Genomic DNA, 23613 nt, shown 5'->3' on the forward strand with positions numbered 1-23613 from the left:
ATCCTCACCCAAGATTGAGACATATGAAACCACAATATGCCCTGGAGATACGGTCTCTTTCCCGCCCAAACACAGGGCTAAAATGATCGGTTTATCAACAGCGAGAGAAGAAATTCAATAAACCTCGAATGCAGACTGTCGTCAAAATTGGCAGTTGCTGGCGCAATGCCCCGACTCAGAGCTACAGTCTCGCGTGGATGACGGCAGAGATACTTTCCCGCACGCCCAGGCCAGCTTCAGAACTCGGCTTTGGTGCCTATTCGACCGTGCATTGGGTCAAAAAGGGCCTACCGAGGATTTACTGGGCTTGCTCAACGCCGTTTTTAGCGTTGTCAGCCGTCAAACCCTAATAAACAGCCCGATGTATTGCGTTTTGCTGTTTGTTTCGTTTCCAGCTTTCGGATCCGCCTGCCACCTGTTAATTCTAAACCTAGTCCTTGGAGGTATCGTGTACCAACTACTTGTACGTCCAGCCACCAAAGAGCTGGTCTGCTGCACCCGGATACGAAGTCCGTCATCCTTTAGCGGAAGCGCGCCCGCGACTCCACGAGATTTGAGCGTCAAGCACGAACACAGTTTGAATTTCGGATCTGCTGACCAGCGGTCAATCAGTCTCCCCGCGCATCATTCCGTACAACTTGAGAATCGATCGATCGCAAAGCGGGGACCTCTCTGAGTCAGCAAACCTAGATGGCACGACCCAGGTACTCGGTACCGAACTTGTCGATTTATCCAAGCACGTTCACCTGAAATACCGCCTAGAGACTCGGAAGCACTGTGCCATCAATCCATATTTTGGGACTTTGACATCTCTTGTCAGCTTCAGTATGAGTCAAAACTGGCAAAAGATCGGATGGAACGTCGCTTGGAGACGCGCGGACGCACAGGCTTTCCTGTGAAGAGACAGGCTTCGTGGCAACCATATAGGGAAGCAATCATGAAGCCACATCCTACATGAAGTAACAGTAAGTTGACAGTCTTGGGACAGCTTTGCATGACCCATTGCCTGAATTGGCTGGTCGTCCTTGGTTTCTACTATTGAGGCCCAAGAGTGACAGTGCGCTGATCATGATACATCCGACATCTCTGTATCTTTAAAGATCGGATGACAGCTCTGAAGACAAGATCTACATCTCCCTGACCTATATGGGCGACCTTAGATCTATTCATTTGTCATTCTCGGAAGGTTGGCCCCATAGGTGAATGGCGAGAGATCTCGAAGATGGTAGATGACCACGACGGTACTCAAGATGTTTCCCAGCGGCGCATATATCGGTCCTTTACCAGAGAAGAGCTCTTCAAGAGTTCTGTGCTGTTTTTCTCGATAAATCATTCTACCGACTTTGGATGTCAGTTCGCCCAACATACTCAGGCCTTGGACATTGAATGCAGCTAGTAGTGCTTCCCGGCATCCACAATCAACGAAACCATCTCCCTGGTCGCTTGAGGGCATTGATCCCTAATCGTGTCAATAATGAAGACAAGTGCGTGACCCACAAGGTATATTGTTTCCAGATGTGTAAGTCGGTTCGCACACCGCCGACGGACCCCGGTCCCAGTGCAATTTGTTTGATTGTGATCGTGATCAAACTCGGTTGACTAAGACTTGCTCCGTCGGCAGGGCGATGGGCGATGTCCGACCGATACCCCCCAAGGGCGAAGGAAGAGGAGATCTAGCTAACTAGTAGACAAAGCGGATCTGTTAAAAGGCCAGAACGGCACGCTGCCGCCATCCGTTCGAGGTATGAAGGCCGCGTACCCACATATACCTTCACTAGCTTCAGTATGCCAGACACCAGGTAATGCTGTTCATTGGGTCGATATGGTCATGGCTATCAGCCCATCACTCTGTGGGAATGACACTCTCTTCCGGGTTTGCCCCGATGCTAGACCAAGAAAAGTATCAAGGACAGATCCCTTTTCCAAAAAAAAAAAATTCAACATCGTGTTATAACAGTACCAGACTTTGTGTTCTGCCAGCTTGAAACCCCTGCCTTAGAGGCTTCTGCTATGAGCAGCACATGCCGAACTGGACTCATATCTCTCCAAGCAAGGGAACCAATGAGAGGACGACCTTTACTTGATATTTTTTGATCCTGATAGGTTCTTAGCGTGAATAATAGATATTCAATGTATCCTTAGGGGAAACCCTGATGCTCAGCTTGACCTGACCTGACTTGCTCGCATGAGTGCATGTTTTGCGGCATAGGTGGGTCTCTACCCTCTCTGTTGCCATGCAGTGGCCCAAGGTGTTAGTTTCAAGACTCTCCCATATATTCCATTTCAATATTCAAGTAATTCTCTTGCGGGCTACGTGCTCCGATCTATTGCGGTGGGTGGGTGTGAAGTTAGCATGTATGACGGCTGTGAAATTTCTGTCGTCCAGATAGATCCCTGTCGAGCACCGAGGGGTCGGGATAGGCTTACATTCACTCTGGTGAAGAGATATTCTCCAGCTGGAAATCCAGTCGCGCTCTGATTCATCGAACCAACACAGTGTTCGGTTTGTTGGCAGCCTGCTCCAAAAATCTCGATTCTCGAGTCATGTAGAAAATGCTTCAACTATATCGCTTGGCGGTTTACGACTAGGAGAGTCAATAGCCGGTAAACCGCTAATTATTTCTGGTATAGATCCTACCTGCAGGAAATCCTGGAGATCCAAAGATTCGATTAGTTGTCAAAGACGTTACGTTGGAGACACATAAAGGGGCTTAATCATAAGGGGTGCCTCTCTGAGTCATGGGGGTACAAGACGACGTCATTCTTGACTCGCAAACGGGAAAAGTGGCATCACCGCACAACTCGTTCGGAGGGGTTGACAAAGTTCCAAACGCAGGGCGTTGCTTGAGCCCGCTCACCACTTTGTACCGTCTGACCACATGCGCCGAAGCTGACCCAATAACGGATGAATACCCATCATCATCATCATCATCAGTGACACACAGGCAAGCGACGATGGTCTCCCTACTTGTCGGCGTCTTCCTCATCCAGCTCTTTTGCCATCTCGTCCTGACCATCGGCTCCAAACCCATCAACGATCTGGTATGGCTAGAGCACACACATATCACCCCCTCGTCCCCTTTCGCTCCTTCAATCGAGAAATACATCCACTTGGAAATCCCATATAGCCTACACTAAAACGTTTCTGACTTACAATTTACAGCTATGGCAGATCTGGTGCCGCCTCCCGTTCGCATCGTCGTCAAGGGACATGCAAGAGCAGGTCCAACTGCGTCGGGAGGTCGTGCGCCTCAAGCGCGAGATGAATGCCATCAGTGCCCAGGACGACTTTGCCCGGTGGGCTAAGATTCGCCGCGAGCATGATAAGGCGCTGGAAGCGCATGATAGGAAAGGTATGTGGAACCGCGAACGAGTCTTGCGTGCTACTGGGAGGGACCTCGTCGTCTTCTTCTCACCGCACATTTGCATTCCGCGCTGTTTCTTCTTCTTTTCTTCGGTCGCCGGCAAAGGGCTGACTTGGTGGGCTACAGCTGCGAACGTCTCATCAACAAGAGGCTCCTTCGACACCAAAGCCGGCATCGTACGGTGGCTGTCCACAACCGGACTGAGATTTGCCCTTCAATGGTGGCACGCAAAGACCCCTGTTTTCACATACCCGCGCGGATGGTTCCCGTGGTATGTCGAGTGGGTTCTGGGCTTCCCTCGATGTCCTTACGGCGGCGTTAGTATCAATGTCTGGAGCACGGCGTGCGGCACGGCGATTGCACTGGTCTCCGATGTCATTGTCTATATTGTTCTCTACGTCCAGGAGTCCAAGAGTGGTGCGACGGTCAAACAGAAGGAGACGCACAGGGTCAAAGTGCCTGTCCCTGCTGGGAAGACTTGATGAGATTTGACCTCTGTTCAGAGAGGCGGTTTCTCTGTTTCTCTTCACGGACCATTTAGATGAGACATGGGAAGAAAGAGAGAGAAAATGAATATTAGATTTGTGTCTCTCCAACTATTATTTCTCAACATGAAGATGCTCTTACGCATATCTGGATAGGCATATTAATAGTTCATCAGGAGTTTTCAATCGTTGCTCGTCAATGACCAACCATGCTCATTTCGAGGTCATGGAGATCTAAGTGCTTGACTCTATGATTGGTATATCATCACTTGAACCAGCCCATTCCTCTCAAGTATTTTCGGTTTCCACCTCTTGCCTCATCTTGAGACCATGGTTGTCCGAGTCTGGTCCCTTTGATAGGACATCTGCGACACACGAGTCGCCGCTTTGCATTTAAGCTACAGACCCAAAAAAGTGTGGCTCCGCGCCTCAAGAATAAGCCCCGTCGAGTTACTCTGTCATGAAACCCCTTGAGAGGAGTAGAGACCGAGCAATCGCATAACTGTGTACGTGTGACGAATTGCGCAACCTTCGAACCAGCTCTTGGATCCCATGAGAACTCCACCTCTTCCGCTCCCAGTATCGCACCCTCGCTATCTCTTTCCCAGAACAGTCCCCAACCGCCCGGATACCTCATTCTATCTGCATCAGAATGCCCAGCCCGGAGGCCCAAGGGACGGACTCGTATCTTCATCCAATCCGGACACCCATCACGCGTCAAAAAATGAGGCATACTGTGGGTGGAGGTTCAAAGTTGCAGAGAAATGCAAGCGACAAAGAGGTTAGAGCTAGAAAGAAGACGGGTGTCAACGAGAAGAGGGGAAGGCGTGTGATAAGCCGCTGTGAAAGTGCTTTTATGGCGGCGCCTTTCGGCAAGTCCTAAAATCCATCTTCGGAAAGATGCTCAGGTGGTCCGGGGACTTTCTCCCAAAGCATGATGGGTGTGCAAGATGAGCGTGTTCTCCTGAAGAAAAACAACTGTGCCTTGCTGTGCGTAAGCTTTGAATGCGATTCTTTGAGCGCGGAGATGTTGCGAAGAAGGAGATCAGAGACACAGACGGATAATTTTGAACGTTTTGCTTGGAGAGATGACAAAACTGCCAAGAAAAATAAACCAAACATGCCAAGCTGTTGAGGTCAGAGGCTAGAGCCTTTCTGGTTGGTCCCTGTCCCTGGGGAACTTTCGCTCACATCTCCGAACGCCTTTCCTGCCATTGACTCCGACAGACCTAGCTTTTATAGCAGTGCTCAGCGTCTGTAACCACAAGGGCCAGAGCAAATTTGTTCTTATCGCCGTTCTTGCCTCTACATAGAAACAGGAACATCAGTGTCTTGGGTCGGAAACAGACGCAATATCAGACGTGGACTACTGCCCTCTGACAAACTAACACCTTGCGTCATGGCTCAGCGAGGTTTGCGGCCGTTGGCCAGTGTGGCCTCTCACTGCAAGCGAGCAACAACAGGATCGATTTATCGACGAGAGTCAAGCATGCTTGTGACCAGCTCGAACCTCAATACATCACCATCCATCAAAGAACAACAGACGACACGACAAGTTTCGGCACAATGCTCCATCATCCCTCTTCGACGAGCTCAAGTCAAATCTTATGTACAATCTCGGAAGGGGTCGTCAGAATCTTCTTCAAGTGCGCTCAAGCAGACTCCCTTGTATGGTCTTCACTCTAGCTTGAACGCCAAATTGGTCCCCTTTGCCAATTTCTCCATGCCCCTGGAATACCCAGACCAGTCGCACCGGGAATCTCATCTTTGGACGCGAGAACACGCCTCATTATTCGACGTATCTCATATGGTGCAGCACAAGCTATCTGGAGAGCTGGCAGAGGAGTTTCTCATGACTATCACTCCAACTGCACTCAACGAGATCGAAAAACATTCTTCCAGCTTATCGACCTTACTCAACAAGGAAGGCGGAATCGTCGATGACACGGTCATCACCCGCATAGGCAAAGATTCTTTCTATTTCGTCACAAATGCTGGCTGCCGCGAGACTGACCTTCCATTCATTGAATCTGAACTAGCCGACTTCCTAAAGTCGAAATCTGCGTCCAAGGACAAAGTCAACTGGCACATCCTAGAGCATCATGCGCTAGTCGCCCTACAAGGACCTGAAGCTGCAACTGTTCTTCAAGCCCTCGTATACAACGACCTGGAAGATGAAGGTCTTGATACTGATCTTAGCACTCTATACTTCGGTACAAGCCGATGGTTACAATTGACCCTCCCAGAAAGTGGAATGAATACCCCATCTCTCCTGATCAGCCGAACGGGTTACACTGGCGAGGACGGCTTCGAAATTTCTATTCCTCCAGAGAACGGAGACTCGACCGAATTGGCTACCTCCATCGCAAAGGCACTGACTGTCGATTCGTCAAAAGTCCGCTGGGCAGGTCTCGGAGCACGAGACTCGCTCCGCCTCGAAGCAGGCATGTGTCTGTACGGACATGACCTTAACGACAAAATCACACCGCCCGAAGCCGCGCTTGGTTGGATTGTGAGCAAGTCTCGTCGTAGCGAGCATCCCAAACCTCCATTCAACGGACATGTCAAGATCAACAAACAACTTGCTTCACCGAAAACGATGCAAGAGCGACGTGTTGGCTTCATAATTGAGAAAGGCCCCGCAGCACGTGAAGGAGCCGAAATCCTCGACCTCGAAAACGACAATAAAGTCATTGGCCACATCACTTCAGGAAGTCCGAGTCCCAATCTTGGCGGACAGAATATCGCGATGGGCTACATCAAGAACGGCTTTCACAAGAAAGGCACTAAAGTCGGTGTCAAGGTCAGGAAGAATGTAAGGAAAGCGGAAGTGGCCAAGATGCCGTTTGTCGAGAGTCGCTTCTATCGTCCAGCTTGAGAAGGAAAACCATCAGTGGATAGTGTATAATGTGGAGTTGTTGAGAAGACAAAATGTTCCATCATTTCTTCAAACGCGGGGTGGTGATCTTGTAGCAGGTCAATATGTCTAGCTACCTGGGTGTGTAAAGCTTGCGAGCGCCCTGAATGGTACCTTGCAAGCTTGTTGTACGTCATGATACAACTACCGAGTCTCATTTCTTCAGCAAATAATTCCCCGACCGAGTGATATGACACTTTGCCGAACTTTCCTATGCCTGAAGCATCTCTTGATCGATCTCTAAGCCAGATCGATTAGTTCTCGCAAACTCCGGGCGAAAAGGAGCAAGGAATTCCATTGCAACCGTGGCTTGGACTAGGGTGAAAACACGCCTATTCAGCATCGAAGCTGTGGCCAGAGACAGTCAAAACAGCGGGATGCCTATATTAACAAAGCACGAAGCTCGCGCTGGAGAACGCCGATCGACGCTGTCAATAAGGACCAAGATTGGCCGTCGCACTACCATCATATCGGTTGCGAGGCTTTCAGTCATGCTACAGAAGGATATCCCGCGACTTAGAAAGAGAGATTCGCGCGCCCAAACTTCCACGTCGCCTACTTTGTCAAATATGACTCGTTCGAACGAAGACCAGATGAACCAAGGATGACTGGGTTGCGGCGCCGCCTCCGACCTTTATATGGTTCGGGTGGATACCGTGAACGCCCTTCCTGTGGGAAAAGCTCAACAAGGAGGTCGATATCAGATACTAATCCGGCCCTGAGGAAGACTGCAATGCTCCATGCCTCGTCAACGCTCTCCATGGTTTCCAAGAAATATGCCTCTTGCCCTGTGACAATCCAATTTATCAGCACTCCACGAGATGCGCGACCCACATTGAGAACTAAGTTAGACCGTGTCATAGCAAAGAAAGACATAATAGTCTCTCCATGCCGAGGATCGTGTCCCTTTCTTCTAAGCTCAAAAGGGAGCCGAAATCACCACTAGCCCAGAACCTCAATCGCTGACGCATTGACGATGACGGTGACAAATACATATCCCAGAAGCTGCTGCAACAATGTCAAGAAATTCCTTCAAGCTACGTCGTTGCTGAGGTTGCAGAATGATTGACTTCTGAATTCTCTCTCCATGATTGGTCTTTTCGGGCTTCACGGAAGCGGGATTTTGTCATATGTCTAATCTTCAGGGACATACTGGAACTGAAATGTGGAGTGAATTATCTGCCGGTAGATGCTGTAGTAATATCAGTCCCAGTGATAGAGGGGCATACCGAGCTGGTTGCTCCGGTACTCATGTGAGTTATCGCACCGGGCTTCAAAGCCCCAATTTTATGAATTCCGGTGTGCAAGGGCGACCATACCGTACTCCTTGATTGATGAACATGTCTCAAACGACCGAAGTGGTGGTCCTGACAGGATTTTCCTTCTCTCGATTATTATCCTGGTGAGGACACCTATAGGATGGATGCCTCAAGAGGTCCTATACTATACTTGTAGGAGCTGGTCCCCAGGACTGACTCGCTTGGATTAGCTACTTTAGATTGTTTCTTCCTGCCCAACCCACACCTCCCTTCTAGGACACTTTCATTTCAAAGCAACAAATCCCCATTATGTGCCACTCCTGCCTGAGGATGGTAAGCCTGCTGTGGAGCATTCTGGTTCACGACGTATGGATTGCCACTCAGATTGTTTGTTGGGCTGGTGAGTATATCGCCACCGCTGTTGTCACTTAGGCTCAGGTTCTTGAAATAGTCATCCGCCGCTGCAATGGCTGCCTGGTGGCCAGGAAGCGGCGTGCCGCCAGGGGTCGTAACGGTCGTATTGAGAAACAGTGGGTTGGCAAGGTTCATCGGCGAGCCGAGCACATTGTTCATGTCTTCTTTCTTCTTTTGTAGCGCTGGTGAGTCTTGCAGTCGACGCGTTCGTGCGGTACGGAACACTTGTTGTACCGGTTTGAGGTAGATAGTCGCCAAAGTGCCTATCCCCAGGCACAACTCTTCGAGGGTGGCAGGGTCGAGTTTCTCACTTTCCGCAGAGATTGGCGGCTTTGTTCCCATTACAACTTTCTTTGCAGTGACAGGGTCTGCAGAAAGTAGTCGCCAGTACATGAAACCTCTATCCCTTAGGTCAGGATCATCAACTTCTTCGGTGCACCACTTCAACACTTGGGGCACGATTGACGATCCTTTGGTGGGACGGTGCAGGAACAGTTTGACCGTTGCGGTGAGGAGCGAAAGCTGCACCTCAATTGGCTCGTCATGGAAAGTTGCGAGGTAGTCTTGCAGAAGAGAATCGGCATTGTCAATTCGATCCGCGTACTCTCCAATGATCCAGACGATCGCAGCCTTGGCTTCAGGTTCATCGAGGTCGTCTATTTGACCAATCACAGTAGAAATAACCGACTCGTATTGATTAGGATATTTACGAAAGATGTTTTTGATGACAACTGTTGCTTCTTGAACAATGTAGGGTATTTTGGCATTCACCAATTCCAGAAGTGTGTCGATACATTGACGAGCAGCCGGTTCAATCTTGATGGCGAGTTTGCCTATTGCGCGCACAGCTTTGCGCACGAATTGGACATCAATCTCGGTTGCATATTCTCTGAGCTCGTTCAGAACCACAGATATATTGTTCTTGTTGGCCAACATGAATATCAGCTCCAGTTTCGTCACCTTGACGTAGATCGGATCATTGTACTTGCAGAAGAAGACGCGAATGTCATTCTGAAGCACCTCGGGACGTTGTTGCAGTATCAGAATAGCATTTCGTAAAGCGAGATATTGTATCTCGGGTGGTTTTGCAAGTAATGTGACAAGAGGTGGCGACAGTTTGCGTGATAATTCATCAATCTTCTTTGCATCTGCAATGTAGTTCATCAAGTACATGATGACGCGTATGCAAGTAAGCACAACAGCGGAGTTTGAGTGTGAGAGACGTGAAGCAATCCTTTCGGCCAATAGAAGTGCCTCTCCGGATTCCTGAGGCACGTAAGACATCAGAGACTCTAGAATGTATGTCTGTGACCATTCATTGCAATCCGGAAGGATGGAAATGATTTTGGATGCGCTTGAATAATCAATTGTGAGTCTGATGTTCTCGTTCCTCTCCCAAATGTCCTTGAGGGAAGCAAGGGCACTGGCGACAACGGTCGGGTTGTCATCCTTCAACATTCTGTTCAGTCTATCGATCAGATCCGATCCTTCGACCAGGCGCTTATCATGGTCGTAGATCTTGGCGACAGTAATGGCAGCAGTCTTGCGAACATATGGATCTTGATCACCCATGAGCCTTTTCAGAGGACCCACAGTCCCTTCAACGAACTCACGAACATGGATGTACGAGACTGTTCGTAGTGCTAGGGCTCGGATTAACGGATTCGGGTCTTCCATATCCTGACAAGTTTAGAGTCATCCAGATTTCCAGGAAGGGAAGTCTCAAACCTCTTGCAATAGCGGCAACGCTCGCAATGCCACGTCGGGCTTTGTGCGGGCATAATGCTGAAGGTATAAAAATGACCTGAAACTAGTTAGCGTTTGCAATCTAATGCTCGAAAGTGGCTCAGCTACATTTTCTTGATTTCCAAAATCGGAATTTGCATGCAAGCAATGATATCTGGAAACAAGGCAATCATGTCGTTGTTGCTCATCGTCATATTGGCCACGATTTTCTTGAGGGCATTTTTCTTTGCCGTATGATTCTTGTCCTTCTTTCCGGTGCCTGCGAGTTCTTGTCGTAGCTCTGCAACTTTGCCCTGTTCAATTGTGTGAGCAGGGGGTGGCTCAGGGGTATTTGCGAGTCCAGCTTCCGCAAGACCCTGATGAAGCTGGTGGATGGTACACCACTCGCATCGACAGACTTGCTTTGCATCAAGCAATGCATCACGCGCGCTGTCATCAGGGCCCGGAGCCATTTGTTGATTCCTTTACATGAACACTAGATGGGAAGTGCGAAGGGCAGGAAAGGTGGTGGTTGTAAGAAATGAGACCACATGGTGAGACATCAAACAAAGAGAGAGAAGTGGAAGCAGCTGGGCAGAGGCAGTTGGAAAGCGCAAATACCACTTACACGCGCAAATAGTTTGGCATCACCCTGATTCGAAGACATCTTGACTCGTCAATGTCGACTTTGTTCACTGTTTTCTTCACCTCCGCTGACGTCTCAGCAGCCAGGGGCTTAGTGCAACTTAGAGAAGATATCCCGTCAAGTCATGCTATACTAAAGCCATTTCTCTCACTATTTGCCTCGAGGATTGTAAGTGTGAGGATGAGGATGAGGTATTGGAGATCTGAAAAGATCATTCGAAGAGTGTAAGATGAGCCCTTCTTGACCGACGACTTTACAGGCCTGGTCACAAGGGTATCGAGTTCACGGTCGTCCGTTCGTGCCAAGCCTCCACGGAAGCTGTGTTCTTCCGTGCCGGCATTTACCTGCCCTCAGTTCTAACATCAAACGCATATCATGCCTTCAACCCGCAACAGCCTAGCCAACTCACATTCTCCGCGCAGGTCTTCCCCTCAAAGATGAACCCAGCGCCTCCTAAATGGGTCGTTGACCTGAATAATGGATTCCCCGCCAAATCAAAGAATGCCGCCAGCATCCCCGACCCTCCTGGCTTCACCAGCACCAAAGCCCTCACAGGAAAGCAGGTTGGTGCAAATGTAACATGTTGCAAGCACTCTAGCTAAACAAGATGTAGAAGGCACAAGCAAGTGGCCGAAAACCACCGACTCCCGAGGAAACGCAGACGTTGAAGATCAAGAAGGCATGGGAGATCGCTCTAGGCCCTGCGAAACAACTGCCCATGCAGGCGATCATGGGCTACATGTCCGGCAACTCATTGCAGATATTCTCCATAATGATGGTTTTCATGCTGTACGTATAGCGCTTGAAGCTGAAATATCTGGGTCCTAACAATGCGCCAGGTTCAAAGGTCCCATCCAGGCGATCTCACAAACAAACACCGCCTTCTCCAAATTCGATAGCGCTGGCACTCGGACACAAATGCTGGGGATTAAGGCCGTCTACGTCCTCATGCAATGTTTATTACTGGGCTTAGGAATCTACAAAGTGAACAGTATGGGCTTGTTACCAACAACAAGGAGTGACTGGCTGGCCTGGGAATTTGAAAGACAGCCCCTCGAACGGGCATATTTTGCTTTTGGCCAATAATAGAATTCATATACAACTGGCTGGATGTGGTATTTCCGCACGCTCACGAATCAAACTCAACTGTCAATCTAGAAGACAAAATTCTGAAACAGGTTTTTAAACAAGAATGAGGTCTCCTCCCCAGGCTGCCCATGTTCGTCAATACTTTCCCGACAGCGCCTGTACTACGACGACAGTTTCCACGCCCGGTTCTGGGGAATTAATGTATACTGTTGCGCGTGCCACACTGGCGAATTGACCGCAGGAGAGATATTTATGGTCGATCATTTAATGCTGTCCACATTCTTAGCTCGAAGGAAAGGGAATGATCAAATTGTAAGAGTCTCGAGTTGCCATCGCGATGTTCACCGTTGTCCCCATATCCAAGAAGGGCGGGAAATACTTAATAAGACGCTTCAAGCATTTTGGAAGCGAACTTTCCGGGGCCGGTGACCCTCAACTAGATCCTGGATCCGACCTAAAGAGGGTGCCTCAGGCACTTGGTCGCTTTCTTTCTCGATGATAGGCAGAGGGTCGCTAGCATTCGAGGCATTTTGTGGTTCGCCTCGCTCAAGAGCAAGAGCCTCGAGTTTCTCAGCCATCTCCTCGCCAGCGCCTTGGGACAGGGCCAGTTTCTGAGATTTGTGTTAGCCATATGATGTCAGTAGAGTAAGCCATAAGAGGCGTTGGAACCGTTGAATGTCGACCAATATGAACCAAGCCCGGGTCTTCTCACCATACTATGTCGTTACAAAGCCCAAGCCTAGCTGGTCGAACCCAATAACAAAAGGAATCGAGCTGGAAATTATACTTACATTCAACGGCTCCACCAATCCACCACCACCACCATCTGCCTGTATCTCATCCAGTAACTTCACATCGACCCCAAGCAACGCTTCCTGGCGAAGCCAGGCAGGCTCCGTCCGGAGCTGGGCTCTGACAAAAGCGGTGCGCTCACGACAGGCAGAGGAGCAAAACTTCTCGAGCTCGGCGCGATCAAGGAGGCGGAAATCCTTGCCACCCTTCTGATTCCACACTTTCTGGCCCGCGTTGACAATTTTCTCGTTGGGCCGCGGACACAGCGAGTAGCCGCAGCGGTCGTCGACGTTGCGCTCGTAGATCAGGTCGTCGAGGTCGGAGGGCCGGAACACCGCGAGACATTGCTTAAAGAGCGTGGCGTCTGCAGCGAGCGGCCGGCCTGGATCCGCGTCCGGGCGGGAGGGCAGGTCGTATGCCTCGACGACCAGGTCCGCGATCCGGGATTGTAGTCGTTTGCGCCCTTCGATGTCTTGCGCGTGTCGAAGGGCGGTGTTGCGGATGCGTTCTTCACGATCGGTCGTGGCTGGAGCTGAGGTTGTCGATGTCATGTCGTTGGCGTTGTTGGCGTGCCATTGGTTTTATTGGTGCATCAGTGGATCGGTGGCCAGTTGCGTGTCAATGTGATGATACAATCTGGCTGAGAGATATCACATGAAGGCTGAATCTTCACTACCTGAGTACCTGAAGACGTCCGTAGAGAGAAACGGATCGTTCAAGAAAATAATCCAAGTCGAGAATGAATGCGGGGAAGTTGCCTGGTCGGGTCTATTTGTCCAAGCCAAAGGCCTCGCGCGATAGCACGATTACGAGGCTGCCACTTGCCACAGCAAGATGAATATTGGATCTTAGTGGTTTTGGATTCTTGTCTTTCATTGAGTCTTGCTCTTAAGCTTGAGGCATAACGCCGTGTCGTCACCGAGGCATGGAACAGTCAAATTTAATTCATTACTTGTAGATACGGGCAGCTACTCATCAACGACTTTATATCATGAAAAGCTAAAAATTATACCTAGGAAATCAAGGGAGGACATAAGACATACATTGACGCCACACCTCCATAACAGCTTCATATAAGCCATTTTCGGGATCTGCCATTAAACCATCTTGCCATCGGGAGTGGGCGAAGGTCCCTTCTCTCGGAAGTGTCACACTCTCCTCCTTCGCCTTTGGTTCTTCTGCTCATTGCAATCTTTGGGGTTACTGTTACCGACGCTGGATTGCTTTTCGCTGCATCTGTTCTGTGTTCCTGATGCGCTTGAGAACCTGAATTGAGAAACCCTGGGTTTGGAGGTCCAGTGGCGGTTGTTTCCGACAGAGGTACAAGGCATTGGAACGGAACGTGAAGCCTTTCGGTCATAGCATCGACCATAAAGGCGCATAGAAGAAGAAGGTCGTTTGTAACAAACGAAGTGAAGACTACCGATGTTAATTGTTGTTGTCTTGTTGTACTTGTTGCGTATTGAAAGGACAAGGCAAACTGACAGAGGAAGACTCGCAGGCTATGGGGAACATCCATCGAGCTTGATAGAGAGGATTTCCTCGGGCATCGCCTTGCAAAGATGAGATGTTCAGGGCCAACAATGATGTGAAGAAGGATAATGGGGGCTATGTGGGATATCATTGCGAAAGTATTCAATAAACACCTTCAGAACTTACAAAGATGATTGTGACGCTTGTGGACACCAGTAGAGTTCGGCTCTGGCGAACAGACTCCCCGGCCCATTCTTGCGAGAAAAGAGCTTACGGAATGTTGATGCCGCTTTGTTCCAAGCAGAGAATGCCCATAACCTGTGCATCGAATTAGAAGTCATTCGCTGCGAAAACAGGTAGGGAGTGGATGGCTTACAGCGTCCTGTATTGTCCTGGATGTTTGATCCATTTCCTCAATGTCGAGAAGAACGTACAAAAAGCCCTTTCTCACGAATGGCGTCTGGAGTTCACTCACATAACCCCTGCCACACATTTTTCAGGCAAAAGAAATTCAAGACGAGCTCAACACACTCAGAACACTGTTGACTTCCAGTCATGGCTACATTTGCATCAGCGCTACGCCCAAGCAATAGCGCAATGGCGGAGCCCTGTCCATCAATACACGGCCATTTGCGCATAGAGCTTTTGCAGAGAGGAAGGCCAAAGTGAGAGTCAGTCACAACCACTTTTGCAGCCACCCCCTTGAAAGGGAGAACGGCAAGCCCGCAGGCAGTCTCTACGCACACGGAGCGGTGGTGGCTCCATTGCTGTCGGGTTCTTGTAGTTCCATGAACGAGGTAGTCTCTGGATTTGCATCCATGAGCGACTTCAGAGCATGTAGCAGTAGCGAAGTGGTCCCCGACGAGCCCAGAGTTGTAGTTGGTGTTGACGGCCAGAACATTGACACGGTAACTATGCCTTGGGAACAGTCGTGGGGCCCTTTGCTTAGGCTCTACCCCGTAATTATACGGAGCACAGAGTACGGAGTTTCTTTCTCAAACCTTCGCGAGAGGGAAGCCTTAGAGAATGAGAACACAGCAATACCTGGCAGCCTGCCCTGCTTGTATTACGTAGTCAGCTAGTGACTTAGTGGTATCATTAGCGAGTGAGTTAGTGGTGTTGTCAGCTATCTAAGGAACACTAAAGCGCCAGTAGTCAAGCCCGAATTCCTCGCTACAGGTATTAGTGGTATTGGTGGTCCGTCCTCCGTACTAGTATCGCCCACCAAGCCCATAACCGTCCCTGCAAGAAGATGTGAGGGAAGGTACGGAATACCCACCTGCTACCTGCATAATACCGTTTGGGTCGTAGTTACCTTAGGTCGTGCTCGACCCCACGTTCAATGAGCCACTTCTGTCCACAAACTCGAACTTGGATCTGGCACAATCCGTTTGCAACTCCTCCAACGTGACTGCGACTGTATTCTCTATGCAACTACAGGGCTCGCTGTCCATGTGATCCAAGAGTTGTCAGTATTACACTCAACTTGGCACGTATTTGACCGGAAGTGGCGCAGGTGCTGCGTCACCGTCCTTGTGCCCGTCTGGTCCCTTGTGTTCGAGTAAGATCTCCCGTCCTCGTCCCTCCACAACAGCTGCCTCTGCGCTGCCTCCGCCATCCTCGCTCAACATCTGCACAAACCTTCGACATGCCTTCGGTTCCATTCAAGGTCAAAGCCGTCTTTGACTATAAGTCGGATGAGCCGGACGACCTCAATTTCTCCCTCGGTCAAATCATCACCGTGACCGAAGAGGAAGATGCCGACTGGTATACTGGCGAATATGTTGATGCTTCTGGAGACAAACTCGATGGGATCTTTCCCAGGAACTTTGTCGAGAAATATGAGCCTCCTGTCCCCTCTCGACCTGCTCGAGCTCCAAAGCGAGCTCCGCTTCCAGATCCTGTTGAGGAGACCCCAGAGCCTCCTACAGCGCAGCCTGTTGCTCCCACTCCTCCCGATCCGGTGGACCACCCGGAAGAACAACACATAGATTCCCCTAAAGACAAAGATGTTGTGGAGCCAGCCAGGCAAGAGCCATTACCATCACCTCCCATTTCTACTATTGCTGTCTCTGCTTCCAAGCCGCCCACCACTAAACCCGCCGCATCCAAACCGCCTCCACCTGTCGCAGAGAAACCGACTTCAAGCTCTTTCAAGGATCGAATAGCGGCGTTCAATAAACCTGCTGCGACTCCAGTCACTCCATTCAAGCCCGGTGGTACCGGACCGGGGGGTACTTTTGTCAAGAAGTCATTCGTCGCTCCACCACCGAGCAGAAATGCCTATATCCCACCCCCAAGGGAACCACCGCCACCGCAAAAGTTCTACCGCCGTGAAGAAGACCCCACCCTCCAAGAGTCCGAACCCAGGGACGCACAAACAGAACCACCTGCTCAAGAAGACGCCCCTGTCGAAGACCAACCTAAACCCCAAAGCTTGAAAGATCGGATAGCACTTTTACAGAAGCAGCAGCTAGAACAGGCAGCAAGAAGTGCCGAGAAGAGGGACAAGCCCAAGAGACCTCCTAAGAAACGGGTTGAATCTACAGAAGAGGTTGAGCAGACTGGGTTGGCAGACCCAGCTCTCGCTAAGGTGGAAACCAACGAAACCGTAGGTCGCCCGTCAGGCGACCTCGCTGAGGAGGCAACTCATCCTTCTACCAACATTGCTACTGTCACACCGCAGCCCCAGCCTTCGAGGGAACTAGTTAGTGATACCAATGATGCTGATGATTCAGGCGCTGGGGACGAGGAGGACGCACAGGAAGTCTCTACCGAAGAGGAACGGCCCAAGGCCAGATCCTCAGAGAAATCATTTTCAGATCCACCCAAGCAGAAACCCAATACTGTCGAAGATGGCGAAGATGGCGAAGATGGAGAAGATGACGAAGAGCAAGAGGAGGAAGAGGAAGAAGATCCTGAGATTAGACGGAGAAGGGAGCTGAGGGAACGGATGGCCAAGATGAGCGGAGGCATGGGTATGATGGGTATGTTTGGCCCTCCTGGAGGACTAGGTGCCCCAGCGCCCGCCCGAAAGCCAAAAGCTTCAGCCGAGTCTAGTCGGCAAACATCGGAATACCATCAGCAGGAGGAGTCTCAAGAAAGAGCCACTCCACTTCGCGTAGCGCTTCCTGGAATGTCCAATATGGTGCCCAAACGGGAGGAGGAAGCCTCTGTGAATGATGGCAGTGACGAGGATGAAACCGCAAGGCCTACTCCTCGCGAGCCTTTTTCACATGGCGAGGCTGAGGATTATGTCTCCAAGCCCTTGCAGCGACGTTCAACTGATCGTCCTGCTCCCCCAACTCCACAGGGTATGCTCATCAGCCCCTTCTCATGCACTCTCCACTGACTTTCTACAGAGCGTCCGTTTCCGCCAGCACCACCACGCGAAGCGAGAGCGGTTCCTCCACCACCCCCAGCAGGTCCAAGACCAATCCCACCCACACCACAATCTCCAACCTCGGGTATGGTATCCCATCCATTGTACGGCTCTTCATTGACACTCCGTCCAGGCCGAACCGCCCCACCAATCCCATTGAGCCCAACCAGCCCTGACCAGACTGGTCATGACGAAGCAACCGATGAGGAGCGCAACTTGAACTCATCAAATATCACCAGATCTCCTCTGACCGATACTACAGCTAGCCCAAATTTTAACGCACCACCGCCTCCTCTCCGTAGAGAAGAGCCTCCCAGATTGGATACAACCGAGACCGGAATCTCTCCAACCAACGAAAAAAGAGTTAGTCGTGTTCCACCTCCGATTCCCATGAGTCCGACTTCCCCCCAAGCTCGGGCCCCTCCTCCACCTCCACCTGGCCAACCTCCAGTTAGACGATCAACTAGCGACTCCAGAGGTATTCCAGTAAAGCCTCCCGCGGATGAGGATGATGATGAGGAGGAGGAAGAAGTGACCGAGTATGATGGAGACTATGATACCGACATTGCTTCCAGTGCAAAACACAAGGATGCCTTGAAAGCCCACAACCGTGACTCCAGCCTCGACGACGGTGTGCTGACGGACGATGCCATAAAATCACCGAAAAGCCCACCACGCGGAGCGCCTCCTCTACCACCTGTCCCATCAGTGGCCGTACCTCGCGATACACCGCCACCTCTACCACCAGCAGCAGCCCCGAAGTCGAGGAAGTCTATGGATGCTCCCCGTGGCGCTCCTCCCCCCGTGCCTCCCCCCAAGGTCGCCAATGATGACGATGAAGACTATGATCCTTATCGATATGGTGTACAACCTCAGGGTGCCCCAACTTATCCGCCTAGGGGCCAGTACTCACAACTCTTGCAGTCCCCCAGGGAAGAAGTAGAAGAGGATGACTTGTATGGTGGCAGTCAGCCACCTTCCTCTATCCCTCCACCCCCTCCGCCATCTGACAGACCTGCTCCCCCTCCACTTCCCCCACAGGCCGATTATCAACCTCCCCCGTCATCATTCGCACCACCTCCTCCACCACCACCCGGCCCCCAGCCAGAACAAAATCTTGATGTCAAACGATCCGGTACGGTTTCTCGCCGCTCTATGGAGCATTCACGCACTAGTGGGGAACAGGGCTTTATTGCGCGCGATATTGATGTCGGGAAGAATTCACTTTGGTGGACTCAGGAAGCGCTTCCTCCGCCAGCACTACAGGGCCGTCAGGATGTATTATATGAGATAGAGACTTCGTCATCAGCGAACCGGAGTGGCCGAACGACTGTCTCTAAGGATGTGTTTGTGCTGTACATGGACTATTCCTCAACTACCGTCAATGCCAGTTTTGACAGTGCCGACCCTTCACACGCTACCTTTGAGCAGAACCACGAACGCCCCCCGCCTGCACCTAGGCGTGATCAACTTGAAAGCGCGTCAGGACAGTTCGGCGTGCAAATAAGCAGAGCCGCAAATAGTCTGGCAGGATCCGCTGTAGGTGATGGCTCAGGACAAGCCCTTGTTCTTGAAGTCTTGAAGCCTCATGGCACCGCCCTACGTCCAATTGGCAACAGAGCTTATGGTGCTTTAGTTTATGCTAATCTAGGCAATGCATCGACACAGCAATTTGATGAAATTCGACCTGGTGATATCGTTACTTTTCGCAATGCCAAGTTCGCCGGTCACAAGGGAGGGCTTCATGCGAAGTATAGCATGGATGTTGGAAAGCCTGATCATGCGGCGGTAGTGATTGATTGGGATGGTACAAAGAAGAAAATCCGTGCTTGGGAACAAGGTCGTGAGGAGAAGGGAAAGAAGCCAAAGGTGAGGGAGGAGAGTTACAAGGTTGGCGATCTCAAGAGTGGTGAAGTGATGGTGTGGAGAGTGATGCCGAGAAGTTGGGTTGGGTGGGATAAGAGTGGTTGAGACAATGGATAGACTGTTGAACCTCGCCACCAAGGAGGAAGCTTTCTCAACGACATAGCGCTGTTCCGCTTTGTAGGCTTTTAGCTGAACGACGACCAGCGACGAATTGAAAGAATATGCATCGACAATACAAAGCATAGCGCAAGAACTCTCCTTATATTAGATTCATACCAATATCTCATGGCCGAGTCATTGGATGTCGTTGACAGCCATTGCCATCACGCATGAAGGGAGACCAAGAGATGGTACAATATATCCAGGAAAAACATGGCAGATAAGCATACTTTTTGTCCTCAGATCATCCCAGGAAAGGTTTACTTGGACTACAACCACATGGACGATGGTCAAGTGTTTGATATTATCGACCACGACATCTATAGGTACTGGCGGTATTGGTTATGAATAGAGATCTGCTTCTTACAAGCTCAAACGCGCAACTCAGCCCTCGATTTTGATCTAACCACCATGCTCCTGTGGCGCGGCCGTCTTGTACGGCAGAACCGATCTCCTGATGCCCTCCTCCAGGTCAACCATAGGTTCATACTTGAGACGTTGCTTGGCCTTGTCAATGCAATGATAATGATTGAGTGTGCTATAGCGGATGCCGAAGCGCGTGAAAGCGGCCTTGCGGCGACCAAACGACAGAACCCAGGTCGACCACTCGGCAACGAACGCCATCGTCATCGCCACCCAGCGCGGGATCACCCGTACGTCCTTATCGTCAATCTCGTACCCGGCCGCGGCACCTATCTGACGCGCAAACGTCCAGAACCGGACTGGCTGATCGTTCGAGACGAGGAACGCTTCACCGTCAACGCGGCTAGCCTCTTCCACGGGCTGGTTGGTGTGGGACTCGTGCGTGATGAGGAGAGCCTGTGCCGCAAGAGAAAATGCCCGTGCACTGTTCTCGATATACGTCCAGTCTACCAGGTTGCTGTTGTCTCCAACCTGATATTTGTATTTGCCGTTCCGCGCGTTCTCGACCAATGCGACCGTCGTTTCCCCATGGTTGGCGCCGAACGGAGTGCATTGTCGGATTGAGACTGTGTGCATTTTCCATCGTCCTTGGCTTCCTTCGTTGCTGCTGGTGCTAGGGCCGTAGCCGTTAGCCTCCAACACCATCGTCTCCGCGACAGCCTTGCTGTGTGAGTAAGGTTCGCACTGCTGCGGCATGAACAGCACCGGCCACGACTCGTCAGCATTGCATAAATCGCTGTAAGAGTCGTGAATGACACCCGCAGAAGAATTGTACACGAATGCCTTGACCGTGCGAGTCTCTCGGGCGAGGTCCAGGAGGACACGCCGTGCCTCGACGTTGATGCGCATGTAATACGCGAGATCGTAGTTGAACATCGGCGGCGAGACCAGATCGAATACGACGGCCGGCCGCACTTGCTGCAGGACCTGAGCCAGTCGCGCAGAGTCACAGATGTCGCCCTTGTGGTAGTTAGCCTCTGGGATGAAGGCTGTATAGTACAGCTGGTCCGGTCCAACATGGCGGTCGAAGATGTGCACATCTTCTGCACGTGCGACCCCACATTTGGTCACGATATCAACGATGATGTGGTGTCCGATGATGCCACAGCCCTGGAAAGATTTAGTGCAAGTTATATATCTTCCAGAGAGATAGCGAGGCGAAAGCTGAAATGCTACCGTTTGATAGAACTTACCCCGATCAATAGAACAACACCAAATGGCTTCTCAACCACGTTCATGACTGCTCGCTCGCTGTTCTTTCTTCCAGTAGTTTGGCAAATGCAAGCCTCTGCTTTATTTTCAAGTCCTCCAACTCCTACATAGCTGAGACTTGAGAATGGGAAGCCCAAAAGATCACTTTCTGTTGTCCTGGTGGCCTGAAGGCTGAACCGAGTTCTGATATGAGTTCCATCTAAGGCTAGTCTAGTTGCTAGGATATTACTTTAAGGTGCGTGCCGTTCAAAAGTGGCGGATACATTTAGTACGGCGCATCATAGAAACATGCACTTGTGTGATTGCAGCCCACCGTTGCGGCGGCGTTGTTAGTGCCGCTGACCCATCGGGTCGGATGCATCGATAGAGAGATAAAGTCGTTTCTCTTCATAGTTGCTCTCTCATATAAACTGTCGGCTTCGCTTCGCAAGTTTGACTCTAACCCGAACCGATATCTCCGGTATTACTGGCTGTTAAGCCGGAAAGCAGCAGCCCTCATCTATTATTAGCGAACTCTGCTCACAAGACCACCTCGGTCCATGGCATCCAACATGTCTTCCGCGATTGAGGAAGAGGCCACTATCTCCATTCCCAGCCTGGCCTTTGTCGCTGTGCTGGGATACTTCATTTACCGATACTTCTTTTCTGCTCCGCGGGGCGGTACAGATGGCAATTCCTCGTCATCATCGAGAACTCCAGGCCTCCGATTCACCCCGGCGCAAGTCGATCACATCGCCCAGATGTTTCCCCAGCTCAGTCGACGTGATATCATGTGGGATCTACATCGCAATAGAGGCAGTGTACAGGCGACTATAGAAAGAGTATTATCAGGTCGAGGCTTGGAGCCGGTGAGTGATTCCACGAGACACGACAGTGATACAATTCCACCACGACTAACATCCGAGGTGTTTTTCAACTAGGCCCCACCCTCTTTCCAACCGCCACCAGCATTCACACCGACATCATTTGAGTCGACAGCCGCAACGACGACATCGACAGCAATCTCCACGGCCTCTCTACCGCCGGATCTGATCACGCGATACAATCTGCAGGCAAAGGTGAATTCGAAGGGCAAGGAGAGGGAAGAAGATGGTCCGCTGCCCGGCTGGCAGAGCAACAGAGATGCCCGTCAGAAAATGCTTCAGAACCGCAGAGATGAGATGATCTTGGCTGCGCGACGGAAATTGCAGGAGAAGGAACAAGGTGCACAGCTGCAGCAGGAGCCGCCGCAACCTACTGGACAGCCCTGTTAACGAACTTTTTTCGTTTCCGTCTTTCCACGGTTTGGTGTTGGCGCAGCGATAAGGACTTTTCCTGTCTTCAGCTTAGAGAAGAAGCCATGCGCTGGGTGGATCGCAAACGGACTTATCAGAGTGAACAGCCAATGACTTTGTGGAATGAACATATTAATGTATTTCATATCATGTCAGGTTTAGTCAGGTCATCTCGTCGTCTTCATCGGCGTCGTCATCGTTGTACCTGCGGTTCTCTCTTTCTTCGTCCTCCCGTTCGCGTCGAGCTTGTTCTCTACTAGCGTCAATCTTTCTCAACCCATCCATCACAGCCGTAATGAACCCCCGTGACTCAGAGATCTCCATGGCACAAACACCATCGAGCCTCAAGCCCACCCCGTCCCCGCTCAACACTTCGACGCCTTTCCTCATTTTCGCCAGTCGCACTTCACGTATGTCCCTGAGTAATTGCCGCACACGATCCGGCTCACCAACGTCATCGCTTGCAGCTTCGAGCAGGATCTCGGAGAGTTCAAACCAATGGTACGGCAAGGCAGTAGGGTGGGCATCGACGGTACAGGAGGGAGCGAAAGGCGAGGATGTGTAGAAGGGCTTGCCCGAGAAGTCGGCCTCCCGTCGCGCCGGAATCGGTGCCGCTGGAGAGAATTCATCACGAAACGCCCGTGTCTCCAGGTCGAGGATGAATTCTAGGTTGTCGGTCTGCAGCCACGGCGGTGGCACCACGTTGGCGCGCCGCTGCCGTTTCAGCAGCATTGCTAGCCACAGTGGTAGTGTCGTTCGTTGTGGAGGGATCAGAGGTCGTGTTGGGCCCTGTCATTTCGAAGTGAATCACATGGTGAGTTACATGTCCAACAAGTAGGGAAAAGAATTCTTAAGCTAGTTTGTCTGAGGGAGGCTTCCTCACTCCTCGACATGCTTGCCGGAGGCTCAAGTTAACGCGTGTGGTAGTAGTGGTGGACTTACGCCCAGTAAGTCGAGTCGGTCGAGGCGCTGTCGTGGAACAATCGTCACTTGCTCCATTTCGCACAGGAACGCTACCTCTGTCGGCAAGAGACCCGGCGGTTGAGGACATGCCATGGATGCTCACAGCGCATGAGACCCGACCAGATTCGGGTCATCAAGATGTTGTGTTCGTTGCGAGAGTGATATGGGT

General features: G+C 51.0%; 10 protein-coding genes across 10 annotated transcripts; 5 read left to right on the plus strand and 5 right to left on the minus strand.

Annotated features, from left to right (window-relative positions):
* Nucleotides 1-3211: 3211 nt before the first annotated feature.
* On the plus strand, nt 3212-3847 carry A1O9_04677 (uncharacterized protein; the record flags this gene model as incomplete). Its single annotated transcript, XM_013406965.1, has 2 exons — nt 3212-3353; nt 3492-3847. The coding sequence occupies 2 exons, from the start codon at nt 3212-3214 to the stop codon at nt 3845-3847; spliced, it is 498 nt and encodes a 165-aa protein (XP_013262419.1).
* A 1402-nt stretch (nt 3848-5249) lies between these two features.
* On the plus strand, nt 5250-6728 carry A1O9_04678 (glycine cleavage system T protein; the record flags this gene model as incomplete). Its single annotated transcript, XM_013406966.1, has 1 exon — nt 5250-6728. One exon carries the CDS (start codon nt 5250-5252, stop codon nt 6726-6728), a length of 1479 nt encoding a protein of 492 aa, XP_013262420.1.
* A 1586-nt stretch (nt 6729-8314) lies between these two features.
* On the minus strand, nt 8315-10117 carry A1O9_04679 (uncharacterized protein; the record flags this gene model as incomplete). Its single annotated transcript, XM_013406967.1, has 1 exon — nt 8315-10117. The coding sequence occupies one exon, from the start codon at nt 10115-10117 to the stop codon at nt 8315-8317; it is 1803 nt and encodes a 600-aa protein (XP_013262421.1).
* A 173-nt stretch (nt 10118-10290) lies between these two features.
* Nucleotides 10291-10638, minus strand: A1O9_04680 (uncharacterized protein; the record flags this gene model as incomplete). Its single annotated transcript, XM_013406968.1, has 1 exon — nt 10291-10638. One exon carries the CDS (start codon nt 10636-10638, stop codon nt 10291-10293), a length of 348 nt encoding a protein of 115 aa, XP_013262422.1.
* Nucleotides 10639-11248: 610 nt separating this feature from the next.
* A1O9_04681 (uncharacterized protein) lies at nt 11249-11897 on the plus strand (the record flags this gene model as incomplete). The annotated part of the gene is made up of 3 exons (XM_013406969.1): nt 11249-11374; nt 11425-11600; nt 11651-11897. 3 exons carry the CDS (start codon nt 11249-11251, stop codon nt 11895-11897), a joined length of 549 nt encoding a protein of 182 aa, XP_013262423.1.
* A 395-nt stretch (nt 11898-12292) lies between these two features.
* A1O9_04682 (uncharacterized protein) lies at nt 12293-13243 on the minus strand (the record flags this gene model as incomplete). Its single annotated transcript, XM_013406970.1, has 2 exons — nt 12293-12511; nt 12692-13243. The coding sequence occupies 2 exons, from the start codon at nt 13241-13243 to the stop codon at nt 12293-12295; spliced, it is 771 nt and encodes a 256-aa protein (XP_013262424.1).
* Nucleotides 13244-15813: 2570 nt separating this feature from the next.
* Nucleotides 15814-19518, plus strand: A1O9_04683 (uncharacterized protein; the record flags this gene model as incomplete). Its single annotated transcript, XM_013406971.1, has 2 exons — nt 15814-17479; nt 17528-19518. 2 exons carry the CDS (start codon nt 15814-15816, stop codon nt 19516-19518), a joined length of 3657 nt encoding a protein of 1218 aa, XP_013262425.1.
* Nucleotides 19519-19974: 456 nt separating this feature from the next.
* Nucleotides 19975-21233, minus strand: A1O9_04684 (uncharacterized protein; the record flags this gene model as incomplete). Its single annotated transcript, XM_013406972.1, has 2 exons — nt 19975-21105; nt 21189-21233. 2 exons carry the CDS (start codon nt 21231-21233, stop codon nt 19975-19977), a joined length of 1176 nt encoding a protein of 391 aa, XP_013262426.1.
* Nucleotides 21234-21758: 525 nt separating this feature from the next.
* On the plus strand, nt 21759-22460 carry A1O9_04685 (uncharacterized protein; the record flags this gene model as incomplete). The annotated part of the gene is made up of 2 exons (XM_013406973.1): nt 21759-22055; nt 22128-22460. 2 exons carry the CDS (start codon nt 21759-21761, stop codon nt 22458-22460), a joined length of 630 nt encoding a protein of 209 aa, XP_013262427.1.
* A 183-nt stretch (nt 22461-22643) lies between these two features.
* Nucleotides 22644-23537, minus strand: A1O9_04686 (GINS complex subunit 2; the record flags this gene model as incomplete). Its single annotated transcript, XM_013406974.1, has 2 exons — nt 22644-23270; nt 23424-23537. 2 exons carry the CDS (start codon nt 23535-23537, stop codon nt 22644-22646), a joined length of 741 nt encoding a protein of 246 aa, XP_013262428.1.
* Nucleotides 23538-23613: the final 76 nt, after the last annotated feature.

This window comes from Exophiala aquamarina (assembly GCF_000709125.1).
Source record: "Exophiala aquamarina CBS 119918 chromosome Unknown aczIA-supercont1.3, whole genome shotgun sequence".
Classification (NCBI taxonomy): Eukaryota; Fungi; Ascomycota; class Eurotiomycetes; order Chaetothyriales; family Herpotrichiellaceae; genus Exophiala; species Exophiala aquamarina.